This window comes from Prionailurus bengalensis, chromosome B3 (genome assembly GCF_016509475.1).
Source record: "Prionailurus bengalensis isolate Pbe53 chromosome B3, Fcat_Pben_1.1_paternal_pri, whole genome shotgun sequence".
NCBI classification, from domain to species: domain Eukaryota; kingdom Metazoa; phylum Chordata; class Mammalia; order Carnivora; family Felidae; genus Prionailurus; species Prionailurus bengalensis.
Window position 1 is genome coordinate 63,390,290 of NC_057355.1, and position 12,211 is coordinate 63,402,500.

General features: G+C 43.2%; 1 protein-coding gene across 1 annotated transcript in view; it reads right to left on the reverse strand.

The window, feature by feature from the left end:
- Window positions 1-7,534, reverse strand: part of EIF2AK4 (eukaryotic translation initiation factor 2 alpha kinase 4) — a 98,965-nt gene extending 91,431 nt beyond the window's left edge. The window contains 1 exon segment of the mRNA XM_043555682.1: window positions 7,319-7,534. Within this exon segment, the coding sequence (XP_043411617.1) occupies window positions 7,319-7,462 (144 nt within the window). The 5' untranslated portion in view covers window positions 7,463-7,534.
- Window positions 7,535-12,211: the final 4,677 nt, after the last annotated feature.

Genomic DNA, 12,211 nt, shown 5'->3' on the forward strand with positions numbered 1-12,211 from the left:
ACAAGAGAGACAGACAGGAGGAGGGGCCCTTCTTTAGAATGACAGAGGAACGTGAGAAGAACAAGCAGGGAGAGGCTGGTGGGTTTCCGCGGAGGAGCCTCAAAGGTTTGAGTGTGAGACTAAACTAACAGGGCTCCAGGCCTCCTAGTTCCCCTCTAACCACAGCAGACAGCCGTTCCCTGCTCTATATATTAGACAGAACTTTGCATAGGAAGCACGTGGCTGCTAAGAGCAGCTAAGATACTTAGTTGCTAGGAAGAAAAGGAAAGATTATTGCCATGACCAGCCAGTCTTCTTCAACAGACTCACTTTTGGAAAAACTTTTTATTATGGAAAATTTCAAACAAGCTGGTAACGATACAATGAACTCCATGTGCCTACCATACAGTTTCAACAATTACCTACTGATGGCCAACCTTGTGTATCTATATGTTACCCCTACCCGCAAACACCACCTGAGATTATTTTGAAGTAAATCTTTCCAACCAGTCTTTGCTGTTACTGTTATTAATTTTCTAACAAGAATCCAGCATGGTAGGGATGTAAAAATTGAGAGAAAGGCTAGACTCAAACAAAATTTTACCAGTGCTTTCTCCACCAGATCAAACCTTTTCAGCCTTTCTCAGCTTGCAGGCCACAAAGTTTGGAAAGACATTATGATCACCAACTTATCATTTTGTCAAGAGAATACTCTTTTGGGAGCGCCTGGCTGGCTCAGTCAGTGAAGCATGAGACTCTTGATGTCAGGATTGGGAGTTCAAGCCCCATGTTGGGCATAGAGAGCTTACTCTAAAAAAAGAAAAAGAAAGAAAGAAAGAAAGAAAGAAAATACATTTTTGCTCCCTATTATATATTCATTTCAGAAAACAGAGAATGCTTTAGTATCAAAAGTAGGAGGGGGGTCAATTTATCTTATACTAATAAATCTTCACTTAAAAAAAAGAATATGGGGCCCCTGGGTGGCTCAGTCGATTAAGCATGCAACTTTGGCTCAGGTCATGATCTCACGGTTCCTAAGTTTGAGCCCCATGTCAGGCTCTCTGCTGTCAGTGCAGAGGCTGGAACCCGCTTCAGATTCTGTGTCTCCCTCTCTGCCTCTCCCCTGCTCGTGCTCTGTCTCTCTCTCTCTCAAAAATAAACAAACATCAAAAAAAAATTTTTTTTTTAAGAATAAAAATAAATCTTCACTTACACATTATTCTGCCTTTCATTTTCTAACTTGGCTGTTGACCAGTGAAAATTTTATTTCAGAACAAACCAGTGAGAATATTGCTCTAACTCTGTATGACTAATAGCTTACAAGAGGCCAAAGAAATAGGTAAGAAAATGACGGGAAATGCCACACAAACGGTTTTCTTAAAGTAAAATACTCCCTACCTGACAAGCCCAATGTACGATGGGCAAGTCAAGATGTTATAATGCAAGCACACCACCCAGGAGTTAACAGCAGATCTTCTGTTTTTGAAGCAACAAAACGAGAGTAGCCCTCTATAGCTTCAAGGAGCAAGAATTAGGTCAACGTAAGCAGAACTAAAATTATCAGCAAGCTGCGTAAGTAGAAACTACAAACGTAAACCAAAGGATAGGTCTTTCCTGGGCCCAGGGTGGAAATGAACTTCCAACACACAGACACGTACCCCATGAAGTGAGGTATCCCCGGACAGGTAAGATAGCAGATCTGGTTTAACATTCCCTTTTGTCTTCATCAAGGAAGTGAAAAGTGTATGTCAGTGTAACTAGGCCTTACAGGAAACGGTACAGAGAGCCCTTCACTGTGCGCCCAGAGTCACGGGAACAGGAAGCAACCTTCAGAAAAACGAGGCCGATTGGGGGATTACACAGGTTGAAGATATTCTTTACTAAAGGGAATGCTTCATAAAGCACAGTGAATCCAGTTACAGCTTGCTGGCAAGCCTCAGGGGAGGAGGAGGCCTCTGGGGCAGTACCTGAAGCACAAGGGGGAACAGCATATACAGAACACTGGGGCCTAAAGAAGTTGTAAGCACCCTGCAGACCCTCGTGGGCTGGACCAGCCGTACACATGCAGGTCTAGTAGTGTTCCCGTTATTTCCACAACAGGACACCAAGCACGGCAGTGACAATGGCGGTGAGCCAGGTAATGCCAAAAACAAACTTTGAGGAAGAGGAAGTTTTGTAACAAAGTGAAGAGACTCCTGGGTGCGTAGAGGTTGCAGAGCTTTACCAGGCGCACGAGCCCAGTGACAGGGGCTTGGATGAAGGAACAGACCGAGGCCACTGAGGAATGACATACTACTGGACAAAATCTACCAGCTTGTCTGGATCTGAGTACCCAGTAAAACTAGCTCCAAGAGCGGGGCACTGAGCTATCAGGTGTCTGCTACCTTTTTCTTTTTTTTTGAGAGAGACAGAGCACAAGTGGGGAAAGGGCAGATAGAGAGACAGAGATGGAGAATCCCAAGTAGGTTCTGCACTGTCAGTGCAGAGCCTGACATGGGGCTTGAACTCATGAACCGTGAGACAGGACTTGAGCCAAAATCAAGAGTCCAGTTCCCCAAGTGACTGAGCTACCCAGGCATCCCCAGGTGTCTGCTACTTTCAAGGCCTTTATCTTTGGCTCACAATTTAACTGGATCAGAATGATATTCTTCTCCATAGGACATAAACTTCAGGGTATTTCCCAGCAGACTATTAATTGTTCCCCCAATATCCATTCTCTCCCTATTTCTTGGCAACAGAGCCCCTGATTTTTTAGTTGGATGCAATCCTTTGCAGCTAAGTGTGGCCATTGGGTTAATCTCTGGCTAATAAGATGAAAGAACTAACACAGGCAACTTCTTCATCCCTATCTCCTTCCTGCTGACTGGAATGCAGATATGATGGTTGGAGCTCAGGCAGCTATTTTGGACCATGAACAGCAATTTAGAAAAAGTCCTAGACCCCAGACTTCTGCTTGCAGCAAAGTGAATTTTGTTAAGTTTTCTTTAACATGTAGCCAAACTGAATCCTACCCAATACAGGCACATTGGGGGTGGGGGTGGGGGTGGGAAGAACAGTCCAGGAAAAGTGACTTTAGACATAAGAACAGACTATTTGCCAGGCTTTCCTTGAGCAAACTGGGAGGCTTCTCAACATGAGAAGAGGCTTTTAGACAAGCTATGTTTAGGATATCAAGCATTAGCTCACATTAAAGCATTCAAGGAGTCCTGGAGCTGAACAGGGCTCCATTAAAAATGATGTAACAATCAGGATGTGCTGGGGAGGGGGTAGGGAGGGGATCCTTTGTGCATTTGAGAGATAAATGGTTATTAGAACAGTGTTGGTAAAGTTCTCTGACTTCACCTACACAAGGAAATAACAAATTCCTGGAATATCTGCGGGCAAATAAAATAAGGGATAACCAAAAAAGTTTGAGAACACTAAGGAAGAGGAAAACACAATGCAGAAAGTATCAGATACAAAATATATTAACTATAAAATATACATGAGAAAAAAACCAATTTGTTTCAAAGATTAAAATGCAAGTGAAATGAAAAGCATAAAAAGCATAAAAAACAAAAAAAGCATAAAAAGTAGCAATGGAAGCAACTATAAAATAGAAGTTTTATGTGCTTCTCCTTGGGATCATGAAGCCAGATGCTCTCCTCCACTGTTACAGAGGAGCCCACAGCCAATGCCCCCCCACATCCCCTGCTGCTGATTCTGATGTGCTTTTCTCTGGGCACTTCCTAACACTCAGGGCCAACAAAATAAACTGGTTTAAGAATGTGTCTCTTTTCTCCTCATTAAGATTTAAAAAAAAAAAACAAACAAAAAAACAAAAAAAAAAACCTTCTGCACAGTGAAGTAAACAACAATCAACAAAACTAAAAGGCAACGGAGGGCATGGGAGAAGATGTTTGCATATGACGTACCAGATAAACGGCTGGTATCTAAACAAGGAACTTACCAAACTCAACACCCAAAGAACACATAATCCAGTGAAGAGATGAGCAAAACACATGAACAGACATTTTTCCAAGGAAGACATCCAGATGGCTAACAGACACATGAAAAGATGCTCAACATCAGTCAGGGAAATACAAATCAAAACCACAATGAGATACCACCTCCCACCTGTCAGAATGGCTAACATTAACAGCTCCGGAAACCACAGATGTTGGCGAGGATTTGGAGAAAGGGGAACCCTCTTGCATTGCTGGTGGGAATGCAAATTGGTGCATCCGCTCTGGAAAACAGTGTGGAGGTTCCTCAAAAAATTAAAAATAGAACCACCCTATGACCCAGCAATTGCACCACTAGGTATATATCCAAAGGATACAAATAGGTTGATTTGAAGGGGCACATGCACTCAATGTTTATAGCAGCACTACTGACAATAGCCAGATAATAGAAAGAGCCCAAATGTCCATAGACTGATGAACGAATAAAGAAGCCTGATAAGGCAGCCTGCTTGGGATTCTCTCCCTCTCTCTGGCCTCCCTCCTCTCAAAAATAAATAAAAACAAACAAATAAATAAATAAATACAAAGTCATGAAAAAATTAAAAGAAGGAGTCCCTGGATGGCTCAATTAGTTAAGTGTCCGATTTCAGCTCAGGTCATGATCTAGCCGTTAGTGAGTTCAAGCCCCCCATCAGGCTCTCTCTCTCTCTCTCTCTTGGAGCCCACTTCTTATCCTCTTTCCCTCACTCTGCCTCCTCCCTCAAAAATGTTTTAAACATAAAATAGCTGACAAATGAATAAGAAAAAAAAAAATACATGAGGTGCTTGGCTCGCTCAGTCAGGTGAGCGTGTGACTCTTGATCTCAGGGTTCTGAGTTCGAGCCTCACACCGGGCACAGAGACTACTAAAAAAATTAAAGTAAAATAAAATAAAATAGACAATACAGCAGGAAAAAAAAATGTTTCATCCGCCTACTGGCAAAGATGAAAAAGCCTGATGTTCACAATATTGGCAAAAAGTAGGAAAACAAGGACTCTCGTATACTATTGGGAGGCCCAAGGACAGAAGCAAGCTTTTGGGAGGAAACTTTGCAATGGACAGACATCAGATTATAAATAAACAGACCTTTGCTGACATGGAAAATAAACCAAAATAATTAATAATAAACATGTAACTCTAGAGTAAATTAAATTTTAATCTAGTAGTATCTGATCTTTAGTATATAAAATAATTTTTAGCGTTCACTCCCAAAATGTTTATAAATGATATACATATGCTCGTAAACTGCAATCTACATAATAACACATCCCCCCAAAAAGTTAAAGAAACCTGAAACTTATTCAGGTCAATAACTTCTGATCTGAATTTATTGGCAGCAAAATCGGCAGCAAATTGGCAGCCTGACATGACGGGGCTATTAAAAGCCTTTATTGATCCCAGTCAGTGTGAATAGCTGAACATTCACATTTCATTGTGTTTAATTCTGGACGCTGCCCCCCGCCAGCCCCCACACCAAGGTATGGAATGTGCACACAGGGACGTGAACACAAACACTTCTGAATTTTTAAAACTAACAGATCGCTAGTGTTTTAGAGAAAGGATTGTGGACCTGCTTAACCTCTCCCTGAAGACTGGCAAACAGCAGGTGATAATAAGTACTTGTTGAATGACTACACTTCTGCTTCTTGTTAATGGCCATGAGTTATTTGCCTGCAAGGCCTATGAAAGTATAGAGGCTATTCACCCTGGGCCAGGAGCCACAGACAGCTATCTGAATTCTTCTGCCAGCCTTTTATTGCTTTTGTTTGCTTTTGTTAATCTTCTTTCTTGTTACAAAGACCACCAACTGTAAATTCTGGGATTACTGACATCCCCACATACAGCAGCACCTTTTCCTTTCATTTTTCTGCAGCCTTAGAACTTGATAATTAAGCGTGTATAAGTAAATAAAGTAGCTTGGAAGGGAAGTCTTACAGGCTTTGCCTGGAGTACAGCGGGTACACTTTGTAACTCCCATTTCGGCTGTTTAGTGGGCCTATGTCCTGATTCTCAGTGTTCAGAAAGAGAAGTTACCAGATCGCCAGAAAGTTATGTTTTTATTTTAGTATAAGGGGGATATTTACCTTTTTTACTACTTCAGGTTAAAAAAAACTCTTGAAATTTAAGCACTAGAAAAGTAAGGTCCCTGGGGTGCCTGGGTGGCTCAGTTGGTTAAGCATCTGATTTCGGCTCAGGTCATGATCTCAGGGTTCGTGAGTCTGAGCCTACACCAGGCTTGCAGATGTCAGCAGAGCCTGCTTGGGATCCTCGGTCCCCCCCCTCTCTACCCCTCTCCCATTCACACCTGTGCTCCAGGCACTCTCTCTTTCTCTCCCAAAAATAAACATTTAAAAAAGAAAAAAAGAAAAGTCCGCTCTCTGAGGACGGGAGGTTTGATCTGTTTTGCCCTGGGCTGTTTCCCTGATGGCTGGAATAATAAATATTTAATGAAGGAAGAAGCCCTTGGAGTGAGAGGGAGAAGGTTTGGCTCTGAAAGCTACAAAGAAGATCCTGTTTGTTGAGGAAATCCTGGATGTGTCCATAAGACAGATGTGAAATGCAGGAATTACAGGCAGATGAAGGAAGGTCCTACTTGTTAAATGACAATACTCAGAGATAATTCTCCAAAATTGGGGGAAAAACCGTCAGGGTCAACAGCGTATAATAAGCCTTTACTCCATGACACAAAGGGAAATAATCTTTTAAACCAAATGTCATTTAAAAGGTCTAACTCAGCGCACTCCTTTGCACTCTCCTTACCGCCAAGATGAATATATTTTATATACTCTCTGGTAAGTTCCTTCAAGGAAGTTCCTCCACCTCCGAAAACAGAGAGGACACCTGGGGAGTACAGTGGGGTATAACACGACTTATAGTTTTGAACACAAGAGAAGGTGAGACTTAAAGAGAATTCTGACTGGGGGGATCCGTAAGGTCTGTGAAAGTCGCCCAAACCGTTCTCAGAACAAAGTTGCAATCATCTCTATGATACGCTGTTGTATCAAATTCAAGGGCTTGGGCGGGGGGAAGGGCAAGGCTGGAAGGAGGCAGAGATGTTACGGGGTGTCAGTGGAAATGAGAAGCAGTGTCAGGTAAGGGAGAGGAGTCCACCTGGAGCCAAGGCTGTGAAAGAATTCGGCCCAGGTGGGGGTTCCGGAGACCAGCCAAACGGCTGCGGGTGCAAGGACCAAAAGTAAGCGTGGGTGGAATCGGGAGAGACTGAACGACTGAAGAATCCCAAAAAGGGCCTGTGGCTCGGCCTCGGCAAGTCCGGGCCTGGCCTAGCCAGGGGAAGTCACAGAGAAAAGGCTGGGCCGCAACACGCCAGCACCGCCCGGGCCAGCCACGTTCCTACCGATCTGCACGCGTCCGGCCGCAGGTCCTGGAAGTCGGCGCCGTAGATGGCCTCCAGAGCCTGCAGCTCGTGCTCCTGCCGCTGCGGGTAGCTCTCCGGCGGTTCGTCCGGGCCGCGCCCGGGGCCCCCACGGCCCCCAGCCATGGCGACGCGGAGGCCCAGGCCCGGCAGCCGTGCGGTGGCGGTGGTGGGCCCGGGGCGGGCTCCGGAGCTGGGCTGGGCTCTCCAGACTGGCCGTGGGCGGGGTTCGGCGCCGGGGGCGGGGCAGTGGGAGGGGTTAGGCGCCGGGGGCGGGGCCCCGCCGGGGACAGGCCCTGGGGCGGAGCGAAGCTCCCCAAAATGCCTCCAGCAGTGGGAGGAGCTCAAGCAAGGGAGCCAGGGAACAATGGGCGGGATACGGCTTTGCACCAGTATATTGCGGGAGAACTAGAGCAAAGAAATCTGCAGGAACGTGAGAAGTTAAATCAGTGAGAATGAAATGATAAGGGCAAATATTTTCACGAAATAAGTCTCTTTAACAGAAATGCCTCGGGCTTCTTTACGTTAGCACAGGTAGTGACAAGAAACTCAAAAGGGCAGACTTTGATGAATTTTCAAGGCACTTAGGGTCTAACCTTGAACCTTCCCAGGAGACTACTAGGAGTAAAGATCGTGACCTCTACTTCCCGTCTCCCCAGCTTCGTGCCCCCAGAGTCAACCCCTTAACGATGGATTCAACATCCCTTGCATGTCCTGTCCCTACATTCCCATCTTTAAGAATCTCCGGTACCACCTTGCAATTTCAATTGAAAAATTCCTTTCCCTCAGGCATCTTCATGAGCTACGGTCCCCTGAAGAGAATTATGTCCGATGGCCAGTTTACTTAATGTGAACCTAGGAGGTCTTTCTGTTATATCCTGCCTCCAATCATATTTTTTCAAGTTTATAAAATAAACTACCTACCTAGACGTTGTCATGGCACTTCATTTTCAGTTACCTACTAATGCAGCGCGTCAATTAAGAATAATCATATTAGGGACACCTGAGTGGCTCAGTTGGTTGCGCTTCCAACTTCAACTCAGGTCATGGTCTCACGGTTCCTAGGTTCCAGACCCCCCTTTGGGCTCCTTGCCCCCCCTTGGGAGGCCTGGAGCCTGCTTTGGATTCTGTGTCTCTTCCCCCACCCCCGCCCTTTCGGCCCCTCCCCCACTCGTGCTTTGTCTCTCTCAAAAATAAATACACATCTTTTAAAAAATTAAAATGAGGGGCGCCTGGGTGGCGCAGTCGGTTAAGCGTCCGACTTCAGCCAGGTCACGATCTCGCCGTCCGTGACTTCGAGCCCCGTGTCGGGCTCTGGGCTGATGGCTCGGAGCCTGGAGCCTGTTTCCGATTCTGTGTCTCCTTCTCTCTCTGCCCCTCCCCCGTTCATGCTCTGTCTCTCTCTGTCCCAAAAATAAATAAACGTTGAAAAAAAAAATTTAAAAAAAAATGAAAAATGAAAAACAATAATCATATTACTGGGGCACCTGGGTGGCTCAGCTGGTTAAGCGCTGGACTTTGGCTAAGGTCAGGATCTCATGGTTCCTGGATTCAAGCCCTTATCAGGCTCTGGGCTGATAGCTTAGAGCCCAGAGCCTGCTTGGGATTCTGTATCTTCTTCTCTCTCTGCCTCTCTCTCTCTCTCTCTCTCTCTCTCTCTCTCTCTCTCTCTCTCTCTCTCTCTCTCAAAAATGAATAAACATAAAAAAAATAATCATATTACCTCAAGTTAGATTTCAGGTCTCAGGGACACTTCTTTATCTACCTTTCCTACCCCTGTACTGTTTGCTAAATAATGATTGCTTAAGTATCTTGCTGTCATTTATCACTCAATTCTGGCCCAGATAACACCCTTATCTGGCTCAGATAATGTGATAACACAAATATAATCCTTCGACCCAAGGCTTCTTCAAACCATCTTTTCCTGGCTTCTTCAAACCATCTTTTCCTTCCTTCCCTTGGGATTCATTCCCCTCCCCGCCCCCCCCCCCCCCCCCCCCCCCCCCCCGCCCCAGTGTTGTCTAGGTAAATGGTGCCACCCTGCCCACTTTGGGCCAAGCCAACAAAGAGGGATTCTTCATTCCTTTTCTTTCAACTTTCACATCCAGGTAGTCCATTTCTGCAGTCTGTCCACTTCATTCCCTCCCATTACCACTAACTTAGTTCAAGCCACTATCACCTCTTCCTTGGATGACTTCAACAGCTCAAAAAACAGTCACTGTTTTTCATTCTTGCCCCACTTGACATTTTTTCCTATTGTATCCAGAGTAATGTTTCTAAATCACAAATATGATACCACTACAATCTTTACAATCCTTCAATTTCTCCATTGGTGTTTCATTTAAAAACTCTCAAATTATGGAAAATTTGAAACATATATCAAAGTAGAAGAAATATTATAATAAACCCTCCTGTACTCATCACCCAGCTCCAACAATGATAGATGTCTTGCCAGTCTTATTTCATTTGTCACCTTCCATTCCACCTCCCTGAGGATTGAATCTCAAAGAAAATCTCAAACATCATTTTTTAAAATAAATACTTAGGTATGTATCTCTAATATGCAAAGACTTTTTACAAACATAATGTCATCCTTACAGATTAAAAATGTAACAATTGTTTAACATCATTTTTTTTTAATTTTTTTTTTCAACGTTTATTTATTTTTGGGACAGAGAGAGACAGAGCATGAACGGGGGAGGGGCAGAGAGAGAGGGAGACACAGAATCGGAAACAGGCTCCAGGCTCTGAGCCCTCAGCCCAGAGCCCGACGCGGAGCTCGAACTCCCGGACCGTGAGATCGTGACCTGGCTGAAGTCGGACGCTTAACCGACTGCGCCACCCAGGCGCCCCTGTTTAACATCATTTAATACCCATCTATGTTCAAAATTCTCTATTTGTCTAAAATTAGAATCTGTACTGGATGATGGACCTATAAACGACATAATCAAAGCAATCAGCAAAATTTGAGGGGGAATGGTGTGTGTAGATTAGATGGCAGGAGTATGTTAGTGTTCATTTCCTGACATTAGTTGTACTCTGGTCACTTAGAAAAACGCTCTTGTTACTAGGAAATTTCCACTGCAGCCTTAATGGGTTATAGGAATATGCAGTTAGCTCTCAAACGATTCAGAAAATAGAGGGAGAGGTGATGATAAGTCACATGCAGAATATGGACTATTGGGGAATTTAGTAAAAGGATATATGAAAGTTCTTTGGACGATTCTTGTAACTTTTATGTAAGTTTGAAGATATTTCAAAGTTGAAATTTCACAATAAAAGAAACTGACAAACTGTTTTCCAAAGTGGTTGTACCATTTTAAATTCCCACCAGTTTAGGAGAGTTCTAGGTATTTTACATCCTTGCTAGTAATCGGTATTGTCAGTCTTTTATATTTTAAACCTTGTAATAGGTGTGTAGTAATAATTCACTGGGTCTTAATTTACATTTTCCTAATGACTAATGATGTTGAGCATTTGTTCTTGTGCTCATTTAGCATTTATATTTTTGGTCCGTTCAAATCTTCTGCCCACTTTATTTATTTATTTATTTATTTATTGTTCTTGTGCTCATTTAGCATTTATATTTTTGGTCCGTTCAAATCTTCTGCCCACTTTATTTATTTATTTATTTATTTATTTATTTATTTATTTATTTATCTGCTTAAATTTACTTATTTTAAGTAGACTCCATGCCCAGCAGGGAACCCAATATGGGGCTTGAGCTCAAGACTTTGAGATCAAGACCCGAGCTGAGATCAAGAGTTAGATGCTTAACTTGACTGAGTCAGCCAGGTGTTCCTCTTCTGCTCATTTCAAAACTTGAGTTACTTGTTTTCTTATCATTTTGTTTTGAGAATCCCTTATATATTCTCAAAGTAAGTCCTTTCTCAGATGTATGATTTACAAAGCTTTTCTCCCAGTCTATGGTTTCTCTTTTCATTCTCTTAACAGTGTTTTACAAAAAATTTAGTTCTTTTTTTTTTAACGTTTTTATTTATTTTTGAGACAGAGAGAGACAGAGCATGAATGGGGAGGGGCAGGGAGAGAGGGAGACACAGAATCGGAAGCAGGCTCCAGGCTCTGAGCCATCAGCCCAGAGCCCGACTCGGGCTCGAACTCACGGACCATGAGATCGTGACCTGAGCTGAAGTCGGACGCTTAACCGACTGAGCCACCCAGGTGCCCCAAATTTAGTTCTTTTATTTATTTTTTTGCCTTCCACCTCCCTCCCCCATGTAGTCCTTACTTTTGAGGAAGTGCAAGTTTATCAGTTTTCTTCTTCTATGAATCATGTTTTATTGTGATATCCAAGAAATTTTTGCCTAACTCAAGATCACAAAGATTTTTCCCTATATTTTCTTCCAAAAGTTCTATAGTGTTAGGTTTTACATTTAGGTCCCAGCATGCAGTTTTAGTTAAAAACTTAAATATATACCTACCATATGACACAGCTATTCCACTCTAAGGTTTTTAACCCAGAGAAGCGAAGGCACATGTATGTGAATGTCCATGATACCTTCGTTCCCAAACTGGAAACAATCCAAAATGCTTATCAAGATACAGGTGATGGAAAAATTGAGGTAAAAATAAATTGAGATCTATCAATATAATGGGATACTCTCCAGCAATAAAAAGGAATACACTATCCATGTAGTAATAAAATAAAAGAATCTCAAAGTAATTGTGCTGAGTGAATAATGCCAGACATACATACACTATGTTCCATTTATATAAAATTCTAAATACAAACTTAGTAATAGAAGATAAGTGACTGGCTGGGATAGGGAGGATAGGGATATGCCAGAGGGAGGGATTCCAGAGGGACAAGAAGAAACTCTTGGGGCTCAAGAATATGGACATTATTTTGATCGT